This window comes from Melanerpes formicivorus, unplaced genomic scaffold (genome assembly GCF_026170545.1).
Source record: "Melanerpes formicivorus ecotype bairdi unplaced genomic scaffold, bMelFor1.0.p_v2 SCAF_91, whole genome shotgun sequence".
Lineage (NCBI taxonomy): Eukaryota > Metazoa > Chordata > Aves > Piciformes > Picidae > Melanerpes > Melanerpes formicivorus.
The window spans coordinates 597,056-625,026 of record NW_027142443.1 but is presented as its reverse complement, the minus strand read 5'-3'; the positions used below and the strand labels follow the sequence as shown (position 1 = coordinate 625,026).

The window sequence follows — 27,971 nt, the reverse complement described above, 5'->3', positions numbered from 1 at the left end:
CCTTTGAAGTGAAGCCTCCAAGAAGCAGTGAGGTTGCCTTTTTAGCCTTTACAACCACTAAGATCTTTTAAATATCTCTATTCTTTGACAGCTTGTCCTAGTTACCTGGGGATATGACACATTTCCTGGAAGGAAAATCACTATGCTGTCAATCCAGATCCAGCCTGGCCTTGATTTCCCCCCCCCCGCCTTTTCATTTAAAGGAATCACAGCTCTTAAGAAATGGGAATTTTCTCAAATTTAATCAGGATAGGATTATTTTTTCCCCTCCCAAGTCAGCCTCCATTAAGCAATAATGTTGAACTTTCAGCCAGTTTAATGTTGCTTTAAAGCAAGGCTTCTTCCCTCAGTGGAATAATTGCAGACATGGCTCTGGCTCCTCCTTCTACAGGACTGCCTCCAGTTTTGTTCAATATCTTCATCAACCACCTGGATGAAGGGACAGAGAGGACCCTCAGCAATGGTGATACCAAACTGGTAGGGGTGGCTGGCACCCTCTCAGGCTGTGCTGCCATCCAATAAGATCTGGCCAGGCTGGAGAGCTGGGCAGAGGGGACCCTGCCTGATCTAGTGTGGGGTGTCACCACCCCTGACAATGGTAGATTGGATGTTAGGAAGAAGTTCTTCCCCATGAGAGTGGTGAGAGACTGGCACAGGGAGGTGGTGGCATCCTCATCCCTGGAGGTTTTGAAGGCCAGGCTGGTTGTGGCTGTGAGCAACCTGCTGTAGTGTGAGGTGTCCCTGCCCATGGCAGGGGGGTTGGAACTAGATGATCCTTGTGGTCCCTGCCAAACCTGACTGATACAACTATGATACTACTATGAAACTCAGTAAGGGCAAGTGCAGGGTCCTGCACATGGGCAGGAATAAGAGCAGGGACCACTACAGACCACAGGCTGTCCTACTGGAAAGCAGCTCCATGAAGGAAGACCTTGGAGTGCTGGTGGACAGCAAGTTCTGCATTAGACAGCAATGTGCCCTTGTGGCCAAGAGAGCCAATGGGATCAACTTCAATGCTTTAATGTTGAAATGAACTTCAGTTCATTTTCCTTGCTTTGCTCTCAGACCTCCCTTTGATATTCATTACACTTTATGGGCAGTTAATTCATTTGCCAGATGTGATTCTTCCTCTTCATTTCAGAGCAGTTCTTCTATTTTTAATCACTCCTTCAGAGAAGTGATATGAGAGGAAGATTGATAGGAGGGAGTTTCTGATATGTTCTTGCAGCTGTTTGAGCAATGCCTTTCCTGAAAGAGGTTCATTAGCAAAAGAGCAGTTTCTGATACAACATAAAGGATCATTTTCCACTGTGGAATCATAGAGTGGTAGGGGTTGGAAGGGACTTCAAGAGACCAAGGAGTCCAAACCCCCTGCCAAAGCAGGATCACCTAGGGCAGGCCACACAGGATCACCTCCAGGTGAGTTTTGAAAGTCTCCACACAAGGAGACTCCACAGCCTCTCTGGGCAGCCTGCTCCAGGGCTCCAGCACACTCACAACAAAGAAGTTTCTCCTCATGTTGAGGTGGAACCTCCTAGGTTCCAGCTTGTACCCCATTGTTCCTTGTCCTGTCACTGGGCACCACCAAAAGGAGCCTGGCACCTTCATCCTGACACCAACCCCTCAGATATTGATAGACATTGATCAGATCCCCTCTCAGCCTCCTCTTCTCCAGACTAAACAGCCTCAGGGCTCTCAGCCTTTCTCCAGAGGAGAAATGGTCAAGTCCCCCCAGTCATCCTTGAAGCTCTCTGTTGGACTCTCTCCAGCAGTTCTCTGTCTTTCTTGAACTGGGTCCCCAAAACTGGGCACAGCATTCCAGGTGTAGTCTCACCAGGGCAGAGCAGAGGGGGAGGAGAACCTGCCTAGTCCTGCTTGCCAGCTTTGCTTGCTGCTCCCCAGGATCCCATTTGCTCTCTTGGCCACAAGGGCACATTGGTGTCCCATGTAGAACTTGTTGTCCACCAGCACTCCAAGGTCTTTCTTCATGGAGCTGCTTTCCATCAGGACAACCCCTCGTCTGTACTGGTGCCTGTTGATATTCCTCCCCATGTGCAGGACTATAACCTTGTCCTTAGTGTACATCATGAGGCTCCCCTCTGCCTAGCTCTCCAGCCTGGTCAGATCTTGTTGGATGGCAGCACAGCCTGAGAGGGTTTCAGCCACCCCTCCCAATTTGGTATCACCATTGCTGAGGGTCCTCTCTATCCCTTCATCCAGGTGGTAGATGACGATACTGAACAAAACTGGAGGCAGTGCTGTGGAAGAAAAAGCCAGAGCCATGTCTGCAATTATTCCATTGAGGGAAGAATCCTTGGCTTAAAGCATGTCTGGGGCTGTAAAAATAAAACCAAGGAAGAAGTGAAATACAAAGTAGATAATTTACTCTCTCTTAAACTGGCATCATGAGAGCTGTGTTCTGAGGAGGTTGCAGGGATGGAAAGTTACCAAAATGACTCTACTCAGATTTGTTTTAAGTGTTAAACCTCCAAGACTACTTCTTTCCCAGCTGATGAATATTATAGAAAGTGTAGCCCTAGAGAAAAGACACCAAAGGCATCTGTGGCAGTGTGGTGCCATCCAGCGAGGCAGAAAGGGACCTGGGGGTACTGGTGGACAGCAGCTGAACACGAGCCAGCAGTGTGCCCAGGTGGCCAAGAAGGCCAATGGAACCCTGAGCTGGATCAGAAATAATGTGGCCAGCAGGAGCAGGGAGGTCATTCTGCCCTGTGTTCAGCACTGGTTAGGCCACACCTTGAGTCCTGTGTCCAGTTCTGGGCTCCTCAGTTTAAGAAGGAGATTGAGACACTTGAACGTGTCCAGAGAAGGGCAACAAAGCTGGGGAGGGGTCTGGAGCACAGCCCTGTGTGAAGAGGCTGAGGGAGCTGGGGTTGCTTAGCCTGGAGAAGAGGAGGCTCAGGGGAGACCTTCTTGCTCTCTACAACTCCCTGAAGGGAGGTTGTAGACAGGTGGGGGTTGGTCTCTTCTCCCAGGCAAGCAGCAACAGAACAAGAGGACAACCTGTGCCAGGGGAAGTTTAGGCTGGAGGTGAGGAGAAAGTTCTTTAGAGAAAGAGTAATTGGCCATTGGAATGTGCTGCCCAGGGGGGTGGTGGAGTCACTGTCCCTGGAGGTGTTCAGAAAAGGGTTGGATGTGGCACTTGGAGCCATGGTTTGGTTGTCAGGAAGGGTTAGGTGATAGGTGATAGGTTGGACTTGATGATCTCTGAGGTGTTTTCTGGTGCCTGCCGACTTTGATCTCATCTGTACTTGGCTGATCACACTTTAACATTCCCTGTTTGTCTAGGAACCCCCTTCAAGCAGTATCTGCCCTTTACAGCACATCCCCCACCTGGCACTTGGTGTTTTCAATTTGTGCTCCCGTGTTGTGCTCTGCCTGGCTGCAGCAGGCTCTGGTAGCAAGGAAAAGAAATCTCTGAACAAGTTAGAAGGTTCAGAAACACCTTTAAGTTCATAGATTCATTGAGTGGCTTGGGTTGGAAGGGATCTTCAAGATCATCCAGTTCCAACCCCCTGCCACCCACCAGCCCAGGTTGCTCAAGGCCTCATCCAGCCTGGCTTTCAACACCTCCAGGGAGGGGACATCCACAACCTTTCTGAGTAACCTGTTCCAATGCCTCACCACCCTCACTCTAAAGAATTTCTTCCTCATCTCCAGTCTCAAAGCCATTGTCCCTCATCCTGTCACCCCCAGCCCTTGTCAAAAGTCCCTCCCCAGCTCTCCTGGAACCCCTTGAGGCACTGGAAGGCTACGCTAAGGTTTCCTCAGAGCCTTCTCTTCTCCAAGCTGAACAACCCCAGCTCTCCCAGCCTGTCCCCTGGTAGGCTGCTCTATGGTCTCCCTGGAGCCTTCTCCATGATAAACAGCCTCAACTCTCTCATCCTGTCCCCACAGTGGAGGTGCTGCAGCCCTCTGATCGTCTTCTTGGCTTCCTCTGGACCCCCTCCAGATTTCAACAGCCACCCAAATCAGAACTGCAGTCAGACCTGGTGAATTCAGCAGCACTGCACAGATGCTGTTGAAAACCCAGTGCAAACTTCTCACCATGTGCTTCAGGCAGGCTCTGCCCTCTCGAGGTGTGGTGCTGAGGGTCGTGGTTTAGTGGTAGCCTAGCAGTAGCGATGAGATTGTGAACTCCAGGCTACCAGCTGAACTTGATGATCTCAAAGGTTTCTTCCCACCTCAACAGTTCTATAGTTCTATAAGACAGGACACCTTTAGCTGCAGGACAGCCAGGTAGAAGGCTTGGAGCTATGATGCAACAGATCCAGACTTAGAATCATAGAACATTAGAGTTTGGAAGGGGCTTCCAGGGATCATCAAGCCCAACCCCCCAACCAAAGCAGGAACACTTCCAGGGCAGTTAGTTTGGGAGATTAGGAAGAAATTCTTTCCAGTGAGGGTGGGGAGACACTGGCACAGGTTGCCCAGGGAGGCTGTGGCTGCCTCCTCCCTGGAGGTGTTCAAGGCCATGCTACATGAGGCCTTGAGCAGCCTGGGCTGGTGGGAGGTGTCCCTGCCCACGGCAGGGAGTTTAGAACTGCTGAGCTTCAAGATCCCTTCCAACATAAACCATTCTATGAATCTTTTCAGTACCAAAATCATAGAATTGTAGAATTGTCAGGGTTGAAAGGGACCTCAAGGCTCATCCAGTTCCAACCCCCTGCCATGGGCAGGGACACCTCACACTACAGCAGGTTGCTCACAGCCAACATGGCCTTAAAAACCTCCAGGGATGAGGCTTCCACCACCTCCCTAGGCAACCTGTGCCAGTGTCTCACCACCCTCACGGGGAATAACTTCCTAACATCCAATCTGAATCTCCCCTTCTCTAGCTTGGATCCATTCCCCCTACTCCTATCACTCCCTGACACCCTAAAAGGTCCCTCCTCGACACCCTAAAAAGTCCCTCCCCAGCTTTCTTGGAGCCCCTTTCAGATACTGGAAGGCCACAAGAAGGTCCCCCTGGAGCCTTCTCTTCTCCAGACTGCACAACCCCAACTCTCTCAATCTGTCTTCATAGCAGAGCAGCTCCAGCCCTCTGCTCATCCTCCTGTACAGGCTTAGGGACACAGGTATCTAAATGAAGACATTGCTTGGATTTGCCTAGAACCTCAGAAAAAGTCCTTCGAGTGTGGACCTCACAACCACATGAAGGAGCAAAGTTGTTTCTGCAGAAGGGGAGGGGGTGTGGGGGGTTCTGCAAGGCCACCTCCATTTTCTCCTCAGAGAATGTGGAAAGGATTTTGAAAAGCAAAGAAACTCTTCAGTGTGCTTATCCTGGGGGCTCATCAAATTGCATTAGCAGCTCCTCATCACGTTTAATTAAGATGCCTTTGTAGCTGATGTGAAATATCACTGGCTCCATTCATCCCATGTCTGGAGACAGGAATAATAATGGGATGTGATGCTAACAGGAGATGATAGGAAGCTGCTAATGTGACATACATCTTGTGGAAGGGGAAGAGAGCTGTGTCTGCCAGAGTTGGTTATCATAGAATCACAGAAACATAAAATGGTAGAGGTTGGAAGGGATCTCTGGAGATCATTGAGTCCAAACCCCCTGCCAGAGCAGGCTCACATAGGGCAGGCCACACAGGAACAACTTCAGATGAGTTTTGAAAGTCTCCACACAAGGAAACTCCACAGCCTCTCTGGGCAGCCTGCTCCAGGGCTCCAGCACACTCACAACAAAGAAGTTTCTCCTCATGTTGAGGTGGAACCTCCTAGGTTCCAGCTTGTACCCCATTGTTCCTTGTCCTGTCACTGGGCACCACCAAAAGGAGCCTGGCACCTTCATCCTGACACCAACCCCTCAGATATTGATAGACATTGATCAGATCCCCTCTCAGCCTTCCCTTCTCCAGACTAAACAGCCTCAGGGCTCTCAGCCTTTCTCCAGAGGAGAAATGGTCAAGTCCCCCCAGTCATCCTTGAAGCTCTCTGTTGGACTCTCTCCAGCAGTTCTCTGTCTTTCTTGGTCTGGGTCCCCAAAACTGGGCACAGCATTCCAGGTGTAGTCTCACCAGGGCAGAGCAGAGGGGGAGGAGAACCTGCCTAGCCCTGCTTGCCAGCTTTGCTTGCTGCTCCCCAGGATCCCATTTGCTCTCTTGGCCACAAGGGCACATTGTTGTCTCATGTAGAACTTGTTGTCCACCAGCACTCCAAGGTCTTTCTCCATGGAGCTGCTCTCCATCAGGACAACCCCTAGTCTGTACTGGTGCCTGTTGATATTCCTCCCCATGTGCAGGACTGTAACCTTGTCCTTAGTGTACATCATGAGGCTCCCCTCTGCCCAGCTCTCCAGCCTGGTCAGATCTTGTTGGATGGCAGCACAGCCTGAGAGGGTTTCAGCCACCCCTCTACTTTGGCATCATCATTGGTGGTAAAAGCCCCATCCCTGGAGGTTTTTAAGGCCAGGCTGGATGTGGTTGTGAGCAACCTGATCTAGTGTGAGCAACCTGATCTAGTGTGACCCATGGCAGGTCCCTTTTAACCCTGATAATTATATGATTTGATGATTGCCTGATGAAGATACTGAACAAAACTGGAGGCAGTACTGATTGGAGGGCTGTAATATCTTCCTGTGAAAGGTGTTGAAGTCACCACAGCTCTTTTAGTGCAGGTTGCTGGCTGAGAGCCATACCAGAAGGAATCAAAATAGATTTTGCCTAGCATTCAGTTATTTTGCCTCTGGACAAATGTCTTTTCCTTTGGAAGAGGAGAAGTTTGCAGAAATTTGGTGATAATCTAGTCAGAGTCAGTCAACAAAAGGATTGTGTAGGTCTGCATTGATTTTATGGTGAAGTTGACTTCTAAAATGGAGAAATCACTGAGGAGCAACCTGGTCTAGCAGGAGGTATCTCTGCCCATGGCAGGGGGGTTGTAACCAGAGGATCTTTAAGGCCCCTTCCAACCCAACCCATTCTGTGAGAACAAAACCAAACTAAACTAAGCAGCAGTAGTACTCTTTGTTCCCCTTTATGGTCCAGCTTCAGCTTTCATCCATAAAATTCCAGTAAAATCATCCCTTTGGCTGTGATCAGAGGCAGAGGGAGTCAGGGAAAAGGTTCATTTTCAGAGCATGGAGCCACCTTCAACCTCTGAGCCAAGGCACCACATTTTCTACTCATGAAGCTTTGTGTGCAGTTTGAAAGGAAGATCCAGGCAAAAGACTTCACACTGTGGTCATCTGGCCTGGAGGTTACAAACCTTTGGGCTGCTGGGATGGGAGCCATATGCAAGAGAATCACAGAATCACAGAAGGGGCTGGAAGGGATCTTGAAAGCTCATCCAGTCCAACCCTCCTGCCAGAGCATCATCACCTAGGGCGGGCCACACAGGAGCACATCCAGGCAGGTCTTGAATATCTCCAGAGAAGGAGACTCCACAACCCCCCTGGGCAGCCTGCTCCAGGGCTCTGTCATCCTCACAGGTAAAAAATTATTCCTCATGTTCCCATGGAACTTCCTCTGCCTCAACTTCCACCACTGCCCCTTGTGCTGGCATTGGGCATCCCCCAGCAGAGCCTGGCTCCATCCTCTGGGCACTCACCCTGCACATCTTTATCACCAGGAATGAAGTCACCTCTCAGGCTCCTCTTCTTCAAGCTACAGAGCCCTCAACTCTCTCAGCCTCTTCTCATAAGGATGAGGTTCCACTGCCTTCAGCATCTTTGTGGCTCTGTGCTGGATTCTTTCAAGCAGTTCCTTGAGGTCCTTCTTGACCTGATGAGCCCAGAACTGGGCACAATACTCCAGGTGTGGCCTCACCAGGGCAGAGTAGAGGAGGAGGAGACCCTCTCTCGACCTACTAACAACAGCCCTTCTAATGCAACCCAGGATGCCCTTGGCCTTCCTGGCCACAAGAGCACTTTGCTGGCTCATGGTCAAGCTCCCATCCACCAGGACCCCCAGGTCCTTTTCCCCTTCACTGCTCTCCAGCAGCTCAGTCCCCAACCTCTCCTGCTCCATGGAGTTGTTCTTTCCCAGGTGCAAGACTCTCCCCTTGCCCTTGTTGAATTTCATTCCATTTCTCCCTGCCCAGCTCTCAGCCTGGTTAAGTCTGGCTGCATGGCAGCAAAACCCTCCTGTGTCAGCCACTCCACCCAGCTTTGTGTCACCAGCAAACCTGCTGACAGTGCCCTCTGTGCCCTCACCAGGTCCTTGATGAATATATTGAATAGAACTGGTCCCAGTACTGACCCCTGAGAGACTCCACTAGACATAGGAATGGCTGAAGCTTGTAAGCTAAACATAGATGATGAAGAAAGAAAAGAAGTTGTCTTCTGAGAGCATTTGTGAGATGTCCATGCTCCACTCCTGCGCTGCCCTTCCCAAGTGGTGAAGCTCAGCCCTTCATTCATGTTTAAAATAGACTCCTCCAAAAGCACTGAAATAAAAAATGGGTCCCTCCTTCTTCCACTACCACTTCGAGCATCCAATTAAGTTGGTTAAAAATAGGTCCTGCTTCGAAAGACTCAGATTGATGCTTCAAGTTGCCATAGCTACTGTCTTTCTATTAACTGTGCTCTGCTAAGGAGTGAGGATTCTCCTGCCTGCCAGCACTGGGGGGTTCTGGCAGCCATATTGGGTTCCTGCCTCTGGGTGCACCAGCAGAGAACTGAGGGTTGCTTGCAGAAGGTTTGCACAGCTGCAGAGGTTGGTGCTTGGGAAATGGTTTTGTTGAGGGTAAGGAATGGACTGAGTGCAATTGAATTCTCTCAGGAGTGTTCACTCCCTGGCCAGACTGCATCTGTGGCCCGAGGTCAGAGGGATGAGGTTTAACAAAGCCAAGGGCTGGGTCCTGCTCTTGGGGCACAACAACCCCATGAAGGCTCCAGGCTTGGGGCTGTAAACTCTCTAGAAGAAAAGGACCTGGGGGGGGCTGTGTGACAGCAACTGACATGAGCCAACAGAGTGCCCCGGTGGGCAAGAAAGCTATGAGCAGCCTGGCCTGAATCAGCAGCAGTGTGGGCAGCAGGAGCAGGGAAGTGATTGTGCACCTGGACTGGGCACTGGGGAGGCCATAGCTTGAGTGCTGGGTTCAGTTCTGGGCCTCTCACTGCAAGAAGAACATTAAGGAGCTGGAGCAGGGCCAGAGAAGGGCAACAAAGGTGGGGAAGGGTCTGGAGAAGAGGGCTGGGGAGGAGCAGCTGAGGGAGCTGGGGGTGTTCAGTGTAGAGAAGAGGAGGCTGAGGGAGACCTCATTGCTCTCTGCAGCTCCCTGAGGGGAGGCTGCAGTGAGGTGGGGGTTGGGCTCTGCTCCCTAGTCTGAGGTGATAGAAGGAGAAAGAATGGTCTGAAATTGTTCCAATGGAGGGTTAGCTTGGAGATGAGGAAAAATATATTTCCTTCAAGAGTGGTCAGGGGTTGGCACAGGCTGCCCAGGGAGGTGGTGGAGTCCCCATCCCTGGAGGTGTTTAAGGCATGTGTGGATGTGGCACTTGGGGCCATGGTTTGATGGCCATGGTGGTGTTGGGTTGGTGGTTGGGCTGGATGCTCTTAGAGGACTTTTCCAGCCAAAACACTTCTATGATTCTATCATTCTATAAACTAGTCCTGTCCAAGAGATCCAGCACTAGGAGAACATCTGCTCCTGTCTTTTGTCTTCCCTTGAGCTCACCTGAAATTTTCCTTCTTTTGGGAGGTTTTCTTATTCCTGCACTAGGTGATTCTGCTCTGGCAGGGGGGTTGGACTTGATGGTCTTCAGAGGTCCCTTCCAACCTCTGACATCCTGTGATTCTGTGAGTCAGTCACAACCAGCCATTGAAGTGGAGGCTGAGGTGGGAATGAGCTGTGAACAGTAGCCCGAGCTTCTGCTGTGCTCACCCCATAGGGGCAGAGTGGCCTCCAGTGGCAGGAACCAGACAGACAGAAAGTGTGTCTGTGCTCTTGGCCTCTGTTCAGCAGCTCATCTAGCAGAGAGCCAAGGGGAGGGGGAGCTGGGGGGCTGGCTGGCTGCAGAATGTTACAGGCTGCAGCAGCAGCCAGGAAATGCTTCCTCCTTTTCACCTTCCCAGCAGGATTTATGGTGGTCTGGGAGCCTGTTGTGTTTCATATCAGAGTCCTTGTATGGAAGAATTGAATTACTCTGTATTTAAATTTGACAGAACCCAGCCTTGGCTTTCCACTGTGACTAAGCAGTGCCCAGATCTTTTCCTGTCCTCCTGACATTCAGAGCTTTGTCTTCTTCCGTGGTTTTTGCTCTCTGCAGCGTTTCATGTCTCTATAGAATAATGGAGACAGCACCCCCGCCCAGCACCCAGCAGATGGAAGCAGTTAGAATGTCACCTCCCTCCTGGACACATCCAGAGGGACATTTGAGCCACAAATCAGGCATCCTAGTTTTTAAAGATGTGTCTCAAAGCCCACATTTCTGGGGATGTGCCACCTAGAAATGCTGCATCTGCCACCCAGAAATCCACTGGAACAGGTTGCTCAGGGAGGTTGTGAATGCCCCCTCCCTGGAGGCATTCAAGGCCAGGTTGGGTGAGGCCTTGAGCATCCTGGGCTAGTGGGAGGTGTCCCTGCCCGTGGCAAGGAGGGATAACTGGATAACCTTTGAGGTCCCTTCCAACCCAAACCATTCTGTGAATCTATAAAACCAGCCCTCAGCAGCAGCCTGAATAGATGCCAGTCGCTCCAGAAGGCTCAGTTTAGTGCATTTGAGGAGGTGACAGCACCTGCTTTGACATGAAGACAAAGAAAAGCTCTTTCTTTGGTGAAGGTGGAGTAGGTGGCAGCAAGATCAACCCACTGCAGGTCCTCAGGGGGACATTGTCCACACCACTTCTCCCCATCCCCTCCCCAGCTACTGCTGGGCACAAGTAGTGTCCCCCAGCACCAATTTTCTTGCACTGGTCACTGCTCTTTCCCTTGCTGCAGGGCAGAGGCTGATGCTTTAGCTGCCCACACTTTATTCACCATGCAGTTACAGGATGAATATAATCCTGTTTGGAGTTGTTGTTTGGTTTTGGTTTTCATAGATTCATAGAATTATTTAGGTTGGAAAAGACCTTTAAGATCATCAGGTCCAACCATTAACCTAGCATCAAGGACATTACTGCCCTGGGGCTGCCTAAACCTGACTCCCTCAGTATCTCTGAAGGGAGAAGAAACCAAAACAAAAGAGATGAGGAATTAACAGTTTCTTGGAAACCCAAAGCTCCTGTAGCCAGGCAGGCATCAGAAGCTGGGCTGCTATGGGGAGCTCAGCCCTACAGCAGCACAAAAGCAGATCATCTGCCTTGGCAAGGAGACACATCAGACCTTTTGGCTGTTTCTAACTATTAGCTCTTTCAAATGATCACTGGGAGCCTGCAAAGGTGGGGCAATGCCCAAATAAAACTCCATTTACCTTAGACTGCAGGAGCAGTCACTCCCTAACAACCTCTGCTTGTGACACAAACATTCATCCCCCAGAGCCCAGTGTCTGCTTAGAGCTGGAGAGCACATGTGGAGCATCCTGGATCTGTGTGCTTGCTGCCTTGGGGATGCAGCAGATGAATCCCCAGTTTGGTGAGGAAAAGGTTAAAGCTTGTGCCGAGCAAGTACTGACAGGTGCTTTCCAAGACATATTCTACCCCTGGGAGCAGGGCTGGGCACCAGTAGAGCACCAGAAGGTTGTTACCTGAGAAGGTTGATGGTTTTGTGACCTTTTTGTGGAAGGAAAAGCTTCTTTTAGTGAAAAGAGAGTGAGAGGAGCTGCAAAAAGATCATTCTCTGCTTGCTTTTTCAGCAGCTAGAAGAAGCCATTTTGCCTATGTGGTGCTCTGGCCACAGCAGACTGTGGTAGCAAGCAAACCAGTTTTTGCTTTCACAGATCCCAGAACCTGCTGGCAGGGCTGTTTGACAGCTCAGACATTTGCTTGAATCACAGCTTCACAGATTGCATTGGGTTGGAAGGGACCCTCCAAGGTCATCTTGTCCAACCCTCCTGCAGTCAGCAGGGACACATCCAGCTAGAGCAGCCTGCCCAGGGTCATATCAAGTCTGGCCTTGAATGTCTCCAGGGATGGGCAGCCTGTTCCAGTGTCTCCCCACCCTCACTGTGCAGAACTTCCTCCTGATGTACAACCTAACTCTGCCCTGCTCCAGATTCAAAGCATTGCCCCTTGTCCTATCACCCCAGGCCCTTCTAAACAGTCCCTCCCCAGCCTGCCTGTAGGTCCCCTTCAAATATTGAAATGCAGCTCTAAGGTCTCCCTGGAGCCTTCTCTTCTCCAAGCTGAACAGCCCCAACTCTTTCAGCCTGACCTCACAGGAGAGGTGCTCCAGCCCTCTGAATCCACAGCCACATGAGGTTGTTTTCTCATAATGAGATAAATAATCCCTATTGAAATTCAATTTCAGTGGCAGCATGGACAGGAACCTGAGACTGAGCTAGAAGTGACCTCCCTGCCCGCCCCCTGCTTTGGATCTGGATGTTGAAGCAGTGGGGGATTACGAAGCTCCCACCACATATGTTCTGTAATTACCCTGATTAATGTTGCTGGCTTGAAATCCAAACAGTGGATTAGAGCTACAGGCTCCTTGGTGGGGAGAAGGTTTGCTTTTGTTCACTCCTCCCGGGTGGGGAGAGGGTTTCCTTTTCACAGAATCACAGCAACATTCAGGTTGGAAAAGACCCTCAGGATCACCAAGTCCAACCCAGAACTCTACTCTACAAGGGTCACCTCTAAACCATATCCCCAAGCACCACATCCAAACCACCTTTAAACACACCCAGGGTTGGTGACTCAAGCACTTCCCTGGGCAGCACATTCCAATCCCTGACCACTCTTGCTGGAAAAAAATGTTTCCTACTGTCCAGTCTAAACCTACCCAGTAGCAGCTTGAGGCCATTCCCTCTTGTTCTATCACTAATTTAGGTGTTCAAAAAAGGATTGGATGTGGCACTTGAAGCCATGGTTTAGTTAGTCAGGAGGTGTTAGGTTTTAGGTAATAGGTTGGACTTGATGATCTCTGAGGTATTTTCCAACCTTGTTGATTCTATGAGTCTGTGATTCTAATTACCTGTGAGAAGAGACCAGCACCAGCCTCTCCACAACCTCCTTTCAGGTAGCTGTAGACAGCAATAAGGTCTCCCCTCAGCCTCCTATTTCAAACTAAGCAGCCCCAGTTCCTTCAGTTGCTCTTTATAAGATTTATTCTCCAGACCCTTCACAATTTCCTTGCCCTCCTCTGCACTTTTGTTCATTCCTCCTAGGTGAGAAGTTTACCTTTTGTTCATTCCTCCTTAGAGGGAGAAGGTTTAATTTTGTTCATTCCTCTTTGATGAGGAGATTTCCTTTTGTTCATTCCTTCTTTGTGGGGAGAAGGTTTTTCATTCCTCCCATCTCTAAATCATCAGGGAAGAACAGGTCAAGCAGATGGGAGGTAAGAGAGGGAGAATTATGTTTTCTCTTGAAGACTCCAAACTGACATAGTCCTTAGAAATTCATGCCTTTATAGAATGGGTTGGGTTCAAAAGGAACTTAAAGCTCACACAGTTCCAACCCCCTACCAAGGGCAGAGACACCTCCCACCAGCCCAGGTGGCTCAGGGCCTCATCCATCCTGGCCTTGCAAACCTCCAGGGAGAGGGCATCCACAGCCTCCCTGGGCAACCTGTGCCAGTGTCTCCCCACCCTTACTTTGCTTGCCTGTCATAGTCCTCAGAGATGGTTGGGATTGCTTGGCAAACCAGGGGTTGAAATGGGCTTTCTTTTCTTATAATGAGATAAAAGCAATCCCAGGTGAAATTCAGTTTCAATGTCAGCCTGGGCAGTAACCTGAGACCAAGGCTGGGTGAAGCCTTGGGCAACCAAATCTGGCCGAGAGCTGTCCCTGCCCACAGCAGTGGGGTTGCAGTAAGATGATGTCTGAAGTCCCTTCCAACCTGAGTCATTCTGTGATTCTCTGGTTCTATGAGTCCTATGAGTCTGTGATCCATCAGTGATCACCAAAGTGACATCACCTTTGTCCTGGTCAAATCCTTCCCCTCTCTTTCATTTCACTTTATCATGCTGCCGATGGATTTATCTCTGCTTTCTTCGTTGTACTGCTGGTTTGGGTTTGGGTTTGGGTTTGAGTGGGGGAAATGTTGTGTATGTGTTTAAAGAGAAAACCAACACAAAAAGGAATTTAAAAAAAAAAAAAAAAAAAGATTAAATGGACATTTTAATCCCAGAGAGGCTTAGAGATGATCAGTGGAGCCAGAATGTCTGCAGAGATCCTCCAAATGACACAGAGAGGGTTTTGCAGCGCAGGCTGTTTGCATTTGATGTCTCAGAATCGGTGCAGCCTCTTCCTAGCAGTGAATATTCATTAAGCCTGCCAGAGGCAGAAGCTGCAGTCAGTCTAGCAGCAGTGGAGGAGGCAGGGAAGAGAGAAATCAGGTTAATGACTTGCTTCCTCTGCAATTTGCTTCCTGCTTATTGCCTGACCTCACTTTTAAATAAATTCATTTAATTAATGTGTTTTGCTACCCTGACCTGAGGACAGGAGGGGCTGTGATTAACGCTGGGGTAGTCCTGCTCTCAGGGTGGCTGTAGGCAGAATGTTCTGGTGTCTAGAAAAAAAACCCCAAGCAAACCAAACCTCAATGACATTAACAAAGATTTCCTTTAAACTTCATCAGAGTAGATGGGGGGACTGAAAGCTTTTATCTGAATGAGTTCCTGTGCCCATGAACCATCAAGTTCTTCAAGACAGGGACGAAATGAGGGGGGCTACAAGGACACTGGGGAGGGACATTTTAGGGTGTCAGGGAGTGATAGAAATGGGGAGAATGAATCATAGAATTTTTAGGGTTGGAAGAGACTTCAAGGCTCAGCCAGTTCCAACCCCCCCTGCCATGAGCAGGGACACCTCACACTACAGCAGGTTGCTCACAGCCACATCCAGCCTGGATAAAAAAACCTCCAGTGATGAGGCTGCCACCACCTCCCTGGGCAGCCTGTGTCAGTGTCTCACCACCCTCCTGGGGAAGAACTTCTTCCTAACATCCAATCTCAATCCACCCCTTTCTAGTTTTGATCCAATCCCCCCCAGTCCTATCACTCCCTGACATCCTCAAAAGTCCCTCCCCAGCTTTCTTGTAGCCCCCTTCAGATCCTGGAAGGCCACAATTAGGTCTCCCTGGACCCTTCTCTTCTCCAGACTGAACAACTCCAACTCCCTCAGTCTGTCCTTACAGCAGAGGAGCTCAACCCTCTGCTCATCCTCGTGGCCCTTCTCTGGACACCTTCCAGCACCTCCAGATCCTTTCTGCCCTAGGGGCTCCAGTTCTGGAGACAGTGCTCCAAGTGGGGTCTCAGCAGAGTGGAGCAGAGGGGGAGAATCACCTCCCTGGCCCTTCTGGCTATGCTTCTCTTGCTGTAGCCCAGGATCCATGCTAGAAGTGAGTAGAATCAGATTGGATGTTAGGAAGAAGTTCTTCCCCAGGAGGGTGGTGAGACACTGGCACAGGTTGCCCTGGGGGGTGGTGGAAGCCTCATCCCTGGGGATTTTTAAGGCCAGGCTGGATGTGGCTGCAAACAACCTAATCTAGTGTGAGGGGTCCCTGTCCATGGCAGGGGGATTGGAACTGGATATTGCTTGATGTCCCTTCCAACCCTGACAATTCTGTGATTCTGTGAAAATGCTGAGTGGGGAGGGATGGAATGGAGCTGCTGTCTTGGCTGAGCATATCACAGAGCCCAAATGAGCTCTGCAGGGAGTCAGAGCTGCACAGAATTACTTTCCTCTTCTCCCCTTGAGCAGAGGCACATCTGTTCCAGCACGAGTTAGCTGCCTTCTGACAAAGGCTCTGCAAGAAAGCAGCAGAGGCATAGGAGGCAGAGCCCATGGATGTGGCACTCAGAATCCATGACCAGCTCCCATTATGGGAAGGGAGCACCACCTGTTCCTAGCCAGCACCAGATTGGAGCTGTGGGGCTATGCAGGGACAGGGATAAACCCCCCCAACACATGGCTTCCCTAAAAGAGAGAGAAATGGCAGTGAGAGGGAGAGCACAGCCTTAGCCTTGCTGGGATATTGATTTGTGGGTTGAGTGCTGACATGTTCCCTGCATGGCATTTTGCCCCAAATTCAGAAGCCATCTGTAATGGTTTAGCACAAGGGCAAAGCTGCCTGCCCTCCTGACACGGAAGGGAGGGGAAGACTCACACACAAAAACTCACAGAATCACAGAATTAACCAGGTTGGAAAAGACCTCCAAGATCATCAAGTTCAACCTGTCACCCAACACCACCCAATCAACTAAACCATGGCACTGAGTGCCTCATCCAGACTCTTTTTAACCGCTTCCAGGGACAGTGACTCCACCACCTCCCAGGCAGACCATTCCAGTAGCCAATCTCTCTTGCTGGGAAGAATTTCTTCCGAACATTCAGCCTGAACCTCCTCTGCCTCAGCTTGAGACTGTGTCCTCTCCTTCTGTCACTGATTGCCTGGGAGAAGAGACCAACCCCCACCTGGCTACAGGTAGTTGTAGAGAGTTGTAGAGGTAGTGATAGGACGGGGGGGGATGGAGGGGATGGAGTGAAACTAGAAATGGGTAGATTCAGATTGGGTGTTAGGAAGAAGTTCTTCCCCATGAAGAGACACTGGCACAGGTTGCCCAGGGAGGTGGTGGAAGGTTTTTAAGCCATGCTGGAGGTGGCTGTGAGCAACCTGCTGTAATGTGAGGTGTCCCTGCCCATGGCGGGGGGGTGGAACTGGATGATCCTTGAGGACCCTTCCAACCCTGACAATTTTGATTCCATGACATCAAGCTGTGTGGTCCTGTTGACACTCTGGAGGGAAGGGACCCATCCAAAGTAGGTTCACACAGGAACACTTCCAGGTGAGTTGTGAAAGTCTTTGGAGAAGGAGACTCCACAACCTCTCTGGGCAGGCTGCCCCAGGGCTGTGTCATCCTCACAGTAAGAGAAAGTTTTTCCTCCTGCTGATGCAGAGCTTCCTGTGTTCCACTGTGTATCTGTTGCCCCTTGTCCTGTCACAGGACACCAGTGAAAAGAGACTGGCCCCATTGTAGGCCACCTTAGATGGCACCTAAGAAAAAGAATTAGGATGGCAACTAAGAAAAAGAATTTAGATGCCTACAGCTACTACAAGCTACATTTCAGGGACCTTGTCCCTTGTTGTAGGTACCTGGGCTCCATGCTTGGAGCATAGGGAGAGGTAGGTACTGTGAGAAGTGGAGAGGGCTACAACATAGGACCTGTAAATTGTAGAACCATAGAATAGCTCAGGTTGGAAGGGACCCCAGAGAGCATCTACTCCAACCTCCTTGCCTTGGGGAGGGACACCTCTCAACTAGCCCAGGTTGCTCAAGGCCTCATCCAACCTGGCCTTGAATAAATACCTCCAGGAAGGGAGCATCCACAACCACCCTGGGCAACCTGTTCCAGTCTTACCACCCCTTTTACTGAAGAACTTCTTCCTAAGATCCAGTCTAACCCTGCTCTCCCTTAGCTTCAAGACATTCTCCCTTATCCTGTCTCTAGACACCCTCAGGAAAAGTCCCTCTCCAGCCTTCCTGTAGGTTCCTTTCAGGTGGTGGAAGGCAGCTCTAAGGTCATCCTCTCCCGAGTTCTCCAGGCTGAACACCCCCAGCTCCCTCAGCCTATCCTCATAGCAGAGATGCTCCAGCCCTTGCATCATCCTTGTGGCCCTCCTCTGGACTTGCTCCAACAGGAGGTTGATTGTAGTTCCTATCTTCAAGTGTCTTAGAAGGAGGAAAGCAACTGAGACACAGCTACTTTAGCACATCCAGCCATGAGCTCCCTCCTAGAGTCTTCTCCAGGATGAACAACCCCAGCTCCCTTAGCCTATCCTCATAGCAGAGGTGCTCCAGCCCTTGGATCATCTTTGTCGCCCTCCTCTGGACCTGCTCCAACAGTTCCATATCCTTCTTATGATGAGGACACCACAACTGGATGTGGTATTTAAGGTGGGGTCTCAGCAGAGTAGAGTCAAGAGGCAGAATCCTCTCTCCTGCCCTGCTGCCCACACTCCTCTGGCTGCAGCCCAGCACACAGCTGCCTGCTGGGCTGCATGAGGGCACTGCTGGCTCCTGGGGAGCTGCACAGCAGCCAACACCCCCCAAGGCTTTTTCTTCAGAGCTACTCTCAACCCACTCTGCACCCAGCCTGGATTTGTGCCTGAGGATGGCCCAAAATGCTTCTGGAAGAGAAAAAAAGTAGCTGAGCACCACACCCTACTGCTTCAAGCTTTGAGACAGATGGTTTGGGGATGAGGGGTGGGGGGGTTGGATCTCTGTCTGCTGTGTGTTTCAGCCTGGATAGAGAAGGAAATATTTTGAAAGCCAACCTAGAAATCCTTTCCTCCCAACTAAATATATAATCTGCTCATCTGCAGAGCCCCTGTTGCTCTGAGTTCCATTTGAAGTCTACAGAGACACGCAGCTTTCGGTGGCAGGAGAAGGAGATGGAAGGGGTGAGAAGTTCACCTCCCATTCTAGCGTGCAGACACATGGGCAGGGAAGCATCAGGAGGTGCAGGAGCAGTCCAGATTTTGGGTTCTGCTGCATGCAAGCATTAAGACAAATAAACTATTTGGTCATTGAACATGAAGGCTGATGCAGTCCCTGAGCATGCCATGCCCCTTGCTCAGCCTGGAGAAGACAAGGCTCTAGGGAGACCTGAGAGCAGCCTGCCAGTACCTGAAGGGAGCTGCAGGAGAGCTGGGGAGAGACTTTGGACAAGGGCTGGGAGTGCCAGGACAAAGGACAATGGCTTTGAGCTGGGAGAGAGGAGACCGAGACTGGAGATGAGGAAGAAATTGTTGAGAGTGAGGGTGGGGAGACACTGGCACAGGTTGCCCAGGGAGGCTGTGGCTGCCTCCTGCCTGGAGGTGTTCAGGGCCAGGCTGGATGAGGCCTTGAGCAGCCTGGGCTGGTGGGAGGTCTCCTTGCCCATGGAGAACAGGGCTGGTGAGGAGCAGCTGAGGGAACTGTGGTTGATTAGTTTGGAGAAGATGAGGCTGAAGGAAGACTTCATTGCTCTCTACAGCTCCCTGAAAGGAGGTTGGAGTTGGGAGGAGTTGGTCTCTTCTCCCTGGTATCAGTTGATAGGAAATGGCCTGAAATTGTGTCAGGGGAGGATTGGGCTGGAGATGAGGGAAAATTTTGGTGTGGAAAGATTGGTCAGGGATTGTCACTAGACCAGGTGTCCCAGCCCACGGCAGGAACTGGATGATCTTTGAGGTCTCTTCCAACCCAACCCGTTCTGTGACCCTATGAATAAAGCAAGGAAGTAGTCTCCAAAGTGATCCTTTGAGTTACACCATGAAATGGCCAAACTCTGAGCTTTTATGTGGGAGCTCTAACCCAAACCTTTCATTTGTGTAGCTGTAATATTCTCAGTCAACTGTTGTAAATATATCTGGACAGATTTGCTTTATTTAGCATTTCCTTTGAGTTTAATAAACAACTTGAAAGCATTCAATAAGCCCAGAAATTATGCCAGAGAAGTCCAACTAATCCTGTTAAATGTAAAATAGCCTCAGAGTGGGAAGCTTTGGTTGTTTTCTTCCTGCTGCTAACAAAAGCAGAAGAGATGTTTTAAAGGAAGCTTTGGAAATTCTGTGATAAGTGACATTTATCCTTGATCTGAGCTGCCTAAACATCCAACAGTTGTTGGTACAGCTGAACTGTGACCTTCCAGCCTGCCAAGACAGATCAGCATGTGGTGGTGTCAGGTAAATGATGCAGAAGGGAAATTTCCCGAGGAGGCTGTGGAAACCTTGCTCATAGGAAATGCTCAATGTTAACTCCTTAAGTTCTGCCATCTCTGTCTGCCAGAACCAGCCATAGAGTCATAGAATTGTTAGGGTTGGAAGGGACCTCAAGGATCAGCCAGTCCCAACCCCACCTGCCATGGGCAGGGACACCTCACACTACAGCAGGTTGCTCACAGCCACATCCAGCCTGGCCTTCAAAACCTCCAGGGATGAGGCTGCCACCACCTCCCTGGGCAACCTGTGCCAGTCTCTCACCACCCTCATGGGGAACAACTTCTTCTGAACATTCAATCTCCCCATTTCTAGTTTTGTTCCATCCCCCCCAGTCCTATCACTCCCTGACACCCTCAAAAGTCCCTCCCCAGCTTTCTTGTAGCCCCCTTCAGATACTGGAAGGCCACAAGAAGGTCTCCTGGGAGCCTTCTCTTTTGCAGACTGAACAACCCCAACTCCCTCAGTCTGTCCTCAGAGCAGAGGAGCTCCAGCCCTCTAATCATCCTCATGGACCTTCTCTGGACATGCTGCAGCACATCCGAAGCCTAGGCTGCATCAAAAGCAGTGTGACCAGCAGGATGAGGGAGGTGATTCTCCCCCTCTGCTCTCCTGAGACCCCATCTGGAGTGCTGCATCCAGTTCTGGGACCCCTAGCATAAGAGGGACATGGAACTGTTGGAGCAGGTCCAGAGGAGGCCACAAAGATGATCTAGAGTGCTTCCCCTAAGGGAATAGGCTGAGAGAGTTGGGTTTGTTGGCCTGGAGAAGAGAAAGCTCTGAGGAGATCTTAGGGCAGCCTTCAGTACCTGAAAGGGACTACAGGAGAGCCAGGGAGGGACTTTTGACAAGGGCTGGAAGTGACAGGAAGAGGGGAGATTGAGACGGGAGATGAGGAAGAAATTCTTTACTGTGAGAGTGGGGAGACACTGGAACAGGTTGACCAGGGAGGTTGTGGCTGCCCCCACCCTGAAGGTGTTCAAGGAGGCCAGGTTGGATGAGGCCTTGAGCAACCTGGGCTGGTGGGAGGTGTCCCTGCCGGTAGAACTGGAAGATCTCTAAGGTTCCTCCCACCCCAAACCATTCTGTGATTCTCTCTCAAATCAGGATTGTTTCTTCTCTGACTATGGAGTCTCCTGGTTCAGGGAACTAATCTACCTGAAAAAGCTTCTGTAGACTTAATTTTCCACTTCATTAGCTGCTTCTGAGAACTAATACTGGCACAAAAAGTGGTAGGGATAGCACAGACTACATGCCTGGAACTGCATCTTCAGAACCTTGTGAAAGCCTGGGGGTGGAAAGAGTTACAAAGGACAGGCAATCTTCAAGGTTCCTTCCAACCCAAAGCATTTTATGAATCTCTTCTGAAGCTATTTGTGGGGACAACAAACACATCCAGGGGCTGGGAGGAATACAGAAACACAAGCAACCCCCCCTTGGTCTTTAGGGCAGAACCAGAAGCCTGTTTTCAGAGGACATGTGATGGGTTTGATGTGTTTGGACTACTTTATCTCAGATGACTTTGTGATAAATACCCCTGACTTCATCTGCTGAGTGGATTTGTCCAGACAGAACCAGATTAATGGCTCAGTGTCCTGCTCTGAATTAGATTTCATGATGCAGACCTGTAGGAGCACCCTGTTAGAGTGGCAAGAGTGGTTTTGGAAGAGACACTGCAGCTTAAGGATGCTCTCTGCTCATACACTGTGGTGAAGTAGATACCAGTATGTTCACAGAATGGCTTAGGTTGGAAGGGACCTCAGAGATCATCTACTCCAACCCCCCCCTCCCCCTGCCACTCAACCAGCCCAGGTTGCTCAAGGCCTCATCCAACGTAGCCTTGACCACCTCCAGGGAGGGGGCAGCCACAACCTTCCTGGCCAGCCTATTCCAGACTCTCTTCCCCCTCTACTCTGCCCTAGTGAGACCACATCTGAAGTATTGTGTTCAGTTTTGGGCTCACCAGTTCAAGAGGGGCAAACATATGCTGCAGTGTTCAACAGAGGCTGTGATGATGATGATGAAGGGGCTGGAATGTGACTGATGAGGAAAGGCTGAGCACCCTGGGGCTGTTTAGCCTGAAGAATACTGAGAGGAGACCACTAATGTTTATAGATGTCTGAAGGGTGGCTGTCAATAAGAAGGGGGCAGGCTCTTCCCAGTGCTGTCCTGTGATAGGACAAGGGGCAATGGACACAAACTGGAACCCAGGAAGTTCCACCTCAGCATGAGGAAAACTTCTTTAGTGCAAGGGTGCTGGAGCCCTGGAGCAGAGAGCCCCCAGAGTTTGTGGAGTCTCCTTCGCTGCAGACTTTCTAGACTTACATGGATGTGTTCCTATGGGACCTGCCCTGAGTGACCTGCTCTGGCAGGGGGGTTGGATTTGATGATCTCTAGAGGTCCCTTCCAACCCCTACCATTCTATGGCAATGTCTGCTGAGCAGACACAAGTACACACAACACACAGGAAGGCTCTCAGCTTTCTCTCTGGGATGCACCTAGACAGTCCCTCACTGAGGAATCCTGGAGACAGCTGACAGAGATCCCCCATGGGAGTGCATACTGCCAAGGCTGACTGCCCCTGCCCTAGACATTCCTCTAACCCTATCCCAAAATAATTGATACCCTCAGACACAGCCTTGTGCCATGCAGTGCACTTGCTTGTTTCATGCAACACAATCTGCAGTGGGCTGCATCACAGCAATCTCTTACGCCATGCTCTCTGAATTGAAAAGAATAATAGAGAACAACTTTAGTTCACAGGATCCCAGGCTCACAGGATGTTAGGGGTTGGAAAGGACCTCCGGAGATCATGGAGTCCAACCTCCCTGCCAGAGCAGGATCAGAGAATCCAGCACAGGTCACACAGGAATGCATCCAAATGGGTCCTGAAAGTCTGCAGAGAAGGAGACTCCACAACCTCTCTGGGCAGCCTCTGTGAGCCTCACAGTCAAGAAGTTCCTCCTCAACATGAGGTGGAACCTCCTGTGCTGGAGTTTATATCCATTGTCCCTCGTCCTATCCCAGGGTGCAGTTGAACAGAGCCTGTCCCCTCCCTCCTGACCGCAATTTCTCAGATATTTATAAACATTTATTAAATCTTCTCTTAATCTTCTCCTTACCATACTAACCACCCCCAGGGCTCTCAGCCTCTCCTCACAGGGCAGTGCTACAGTCCCTTCAGCATCCTTGTAGCCTTCCCTTGGACTCTCTCCAGCAGATCCCTGTCCTTCTTGAACTGGGGAACCCAAAACTGGACAAAATACTCCAGGTGAGGTCTCACCGGGGCAGAGTAGAGGGGGAGGAGAACCTCCCTGGCCATACTCCTCTGAATGTACCCCAGGATCCCATTGGCCTTATTGGCCACCAAGGCACATTGCTGTCCCATACAGAACTTGTTGTCCACCAGGACTCCCAGGTCCTTCTCCACATAGCTGCTCTCTAGCAGATCACCTCCTCATCTGTATTCAAGACTCTAGAAGAGAGATCTAGAGGGGATCTAGAGCATATTTGGCCCAGCAATATGTGGAGTGAATCACTGCATGGCACACTAGCATGGAGCGTTTGGGGGTTGGACTCGAGCATCTCCAGAGTTCCCTTCCAACCCCTAACATCCTGTGGTCCTGTGTGATCCTGGGCAAAAACCAGTTGGTCACATCCAGCCAGGCAAGCAAGAGTCAATGCAGAGCCAGCCTAAAGGCACAGCTTTCAGTTGGGAAGCTGCTACTCACCGAATGCTGCTGCTTAAAGATGCTTTAAATCTTTTCTTGCTCTTCTGGCTTTTTCAGAACCTGAAGCAGGAGAGGTGTCCCCCCCGGTGGGAGCCGGTGTGAACAGCAACAGCTGGACCTTTAAATTTGGACCCAGCAGTTCCAAACAAGGTGGTCCTGGTGAGTTGCCAGACAAATTCATTATCCCAGGATCTCCTGCAATCATCTCCATCCGGCAGGAGCCACCCAACAGCCAAATTGACAAAAGTGACTTCATAACCTTTGGCAAGAAAGAAGAGACCAAGAAGAAGAAGAAAAAGAAGAAGGGAAACAAGACTCAGGAGAAAAAAGAGAAGGGCAACAGCACCACTGAGAACAGTGACCAGTGAGGGGTTGGCACTGAAGGAACCTCCTTTAGCCAGATTTTGTAACCATGGCAGATTTCTCCTATGTAGCAACTCCCAAATTCTTCCTACTCTTAACCAATTTCCTGTTATGTACAGACTTGAGAAAAGCAGCAGGAAATTTTTTTCCAGTGTCTGACTCAAATTGCTTAACAGGTTTTTGTCTTAAAAAAAAAAAAAAAAGCTTTATTAAGTCTGGTGTTAACTCTTTTTCTCCACTCTGGCTTGTTTTCAGACTCTAAAAAGCAGACACAAGTTTCCTTTCTCCTCCGCCGAACAGGAGAACCTTCCCAGTACAGCCAGTGAGAGGTTGGACTCTGCACTGTGGTTCCTGTGCTCCTGTCTTGGTGACACTTTACAGGCCAGGTTTCAAAGCTGTAATGTTGTGCACCCACTATCTGATTGGAAATCTTTTGTGTGCAGATGTCAGCTAGGGGACCACGAGATCAGGTTGTAAAATGCAAGGAGGGCTGGTAAATAATAGAAGAACACCTTCCCCCCCCCCCCTCCCCCCCCATGCACACCAATCTGCAAGGGTGTTCAGGCTGGGGGTGGACATGGATGGAAAGGAACTTTGCAAGCCTTGAGAAGTCCCTGTGTGGAAATACTGAGCCCTATGTATGACGTATTTTACACAGCTCTGCTCCAACCCCCCTCACATTTGCAGCTCCCTTTTTTAAGACACCACAAATTTTATCTCTTACCGAGCAAGCCATTGGGAAAGGAAAACAAACAAAATAAGATCCCTGAAAGCCCTGAATCCTGGGCAAAGCCCTCAGAGTGTAGGAAGGGCTGGGCTGACCCCCCCAGGAATACAAAGTGACTGTGATGCTCTGTGTCCCTCTTGCCACATTTAAGGAGATGATTTTGCACATAATGTCTCTGAAAAAAGTCAGAGGTTTTGCTGTTTTTCCCCACGACACTTATGCAAAAGAGAGAGAGAGAGAAAACGAAACCACACACACACACACACACAACCCCCTCTGTGAACTGTGCTCTTTGTTGTTGGAGAGATTTATTGCTAAAGAAATATAGATGTAAATGGGGAAGAAATAGGATGCCCTTGAACCCAAACAGGAGTCGATCTAGAGCCATTCTGAACTACGATTGCTGCTATTAAAGTGCTTTAGAGAACAAAACAAACCAACCAACTGCCTGAAACATCTGTCCTCGGCAACAGCTTTATTCTGTGGGGTGATTCGGGGGCTGACTCTTGCATGGATTAATAAATACAGGAATAGCTCTTTTGGTTTCTTTTTCGGTTGTCTGGGTTTTCCTTTTCCTTTGTTGTTTCTTTTGGGGGGGTAATTTTGCATTGATCTGCACTTTGACCACACCTTCGCAAACCAACTCTTCCTGCTACTGAAGAAGCAAAAGCCAACTCCTCACACAAATGGATTTCTGACCCTGCTAGCTCTGTGCAAAGCACCTTGGTGTTAACCCTCCCCCGGCACCTTGGGGTTGGTTTTTTTTTGCTGCGTTTCCTTTGACTTTTGGCTTTGTTTTTTGGTTGTTTTGGTTTTTTTTTTCTATGAGATGATGAATTCCTGACCCTGCTACCACTCCTTATGTAACATTCAAGTACTGTATGTATGCTGTATGCTCTTATAAGGATCCTGAAATATTTATTCTGTGCTTGTGTATGTGAATGTCAATGCAACTATTATTAGAGTGGATTTTAAGCTTTACCGTTGAATGTAAATTCATTTTCTTGCTTTGCTTTCTTCTTCTTTCTTTCTTTCTTTTTTTGTACACTTGTGGAAAAGTGGAGTAGTGTTGAGTTTACTTTATTTTTAAAGCCACTGTTGATCATCAGCTTTCTTTCTTTCTTTCTTTCTTTCTTTCTTTCTTTTCTGTGTGTATGAAACACAAGTAAAATATCTTTCTTAAATCAAGCCATGCATGCATCGTTGGGATTTCTTGGGAAGAATCTGTGAAAGCTCAAAGCTCTGTGAAAAGCTGAAAGCTCTGTGCAGTACTAAGCCTGAAGGGTGTAAAATGGAGAATTAAAAGCGGTTGAGGATGTTGCTCTGAAACCAATCCATGTAATTTTTTTAACTACAAGAGGGCTGATGAGGGAATTCCAAGGAGTTTTCTTCGTGACTGTACATTCACAGAATAAAGCTCGACTGGCATATGAATTGGAACCGTGTAAGCACCTACATAGCTCTTGAAACACCTCCTACACTTGCAGCCCAGAAAGCAAATCACATCTTGGGCTGCAGCAAGAGAAGCATAGCCAGCAGGTCGAGGGAGGTGATTCTCCCCCTCAACTCTGCTCTGGTGAGACCCCACCTGGAGCACTGTGTCAAATGGAGCCCCTAATACAGGAAGGATCTGGAGGTGCTGGAAGGTGTCCAGAGAAAGGCCATGCGGATGAACAGAGGGCTGGAGCACCTCTCCTATGAGGACAGACTGAGGGAGTTGGGGTTGTTCAGTCTGGAGAAGAGAAGGCTCTGAGGAGACCTTCTTGTGGCCTTCCAGTATCTGAAGGGGGCTACAAGAAACCTGGGGAGGGACTTTTGAGCATGTCAGGGAGTGATAGGACTGGGGGCGATGGAAAAAAAAAATAAGTGGGTAGATTCAGATTGGATGTGAGGAAGAAGTTCTTCCTCATGAGGGTGGTGAGAGACTGGCACAGGTTGCCCAGGGACGTGGTGGCAGGCTCATCCCTGGAGGTTTTTGTAGCCAGGCTGGATGTGGCTGTGAGCAGCCTGCTGTAGTGTGAGGTGTCCCTGCCCATGGCAGGTGGGGTTGGGACTGGCTGATCCTTGAGGTCCCTTCCAACCCTAACACTTCTGTGATTCTATAACTCTAAATCACCTACCAGGCCCTTTAATCTGTGATCAGAGAGAAGCTGGGGTCCTTGAGACATGCCCTGGATGTTTTAAGGTTCCAAACTGCTGACAGATCAAAACAGGGCGGTTGCTGTTAGTTTTTAAAGACCTGCAGCATGTCTTAAAACATCACAGAAGGTAAAACCCTAATAAAGATATTCAGACCTTGGATCAGAGACTCAGAGAATCAGAGAATCACAGAATGGTAGTGATTTAAAGGGACCTCTAGAGATCATCAGGTCCAGGTCCAGCCCCACCCCCTGCCAAGCCAGGTTCACCTAGAGAAGGTCACACAGGAATACATCCAGGCATGTTTTTAATTTCTCCAGAGATGGAGACTCCACAACCTCTCTGTCACACTTCAATTAAAGAAGCTCCTCTTCATGTTCAGATGAACTTCGGATGTTCAGGTTTGTGCCCTTTGCTCCTTGTCCTGTCACTGGGCACCACTGAAAGAAGCCTGGTCCCAGCCTCCTGCCCCCCACCCTTTCAGAATTTGTAAGCATTGATGAGATTCCCCTCAGGCTGCTCTTTTCCAGACTGAAAAGCCCCAATTCTCTCAGCCTTTCTTCATCACAGAGATGCTCCAGGCTGCTCAGCATCTTTGTAGCCCTTTGCTGTACCCTCTCCAGCAAGTCCCTGTCCTCGAGCTGGGGAGCATCACATCAATCACCAATGGCCTCATGTGGTATAACAGTTTCCTTTTGCCTTCAATCTTGTTTTTCTTGGGATGCTCCTTGAGAAAGGGAATCCTTGATTCAATTTTAAAGGCTGGCCAGAGTAGGGGAGGGCTTGGGGGGGGGGGGGGGGGAGGGGGGGGCGGAGAGGGAGGGGAGAAAGAAGCAGTAAGAAAGGAGCTATTCTTTTCTGCAGGCACATTTAGAGCTATTTTTTTATTTGTTCCCAATCCAACAGTTTCCAGAAAGGTCCTGAATTGGAGCTACACTGCTGACAAACACACAGAAGGATGCTGGTTTCTCCTCAGCATAAATTAGCTCTTCTCAATGCCTCTGGGCAAAAATCCAGCTCCAAGACCTAATTTGTAGAGAGATCTTTACCATTTGATCATTTTTAGATTTTAATTGAATCCTTCCTTCCTTCCTTCCTTCCTTCCTTCCTTCCTTCCTTCCTTCCTTCCTTCCTTCCTTCCTTCCTTCCTTCCTTCCTTCCTTCCTTCCTTCCTTCCTTCCTTCCTTCCTTCCTTCCTTCCTTCCTTCCTTCCTTCCTTCCTTCCTTCCTTCCTTCCTTCCTTCCTT

General features: G+C 49.7%; 1 protein-coding gene across 7 annotated transcripts in view; it reads left to right on the top strand.

Moving 5' to 3' along the window:
* The window catches only part of LOC137455129 (protocadherin alpha-C2-like), a 191,212-nt gene extending 165,298 nt beyond the window's left edge, over positions 1 to 25,914 (top strand). For 6 of the 7 annotated variants that reach the window (XM_068165688.1, XM_068165686.1, XM_068165685.1 and 3 more), the window contains exon 4: positions 23,553 to 24,204. In XM_068165688.1, the coding sequence (XP_068021789.1) occupies positions 23,553 to 23,863 (311 nt within the window). In that variant the 3' untranslated portion in view covers positions 23,864 to 24,204. Of the gene's footprint in view, positions 1 to 23,552 lie in introns of all 7 variants that reach the window. The other variant, XM_068165690.1, reaches the window with a different exon arrangement.
* The last annotated feature ends 2,057 nt before the right edge of the window (positions 25,915 to 27,971 follow it).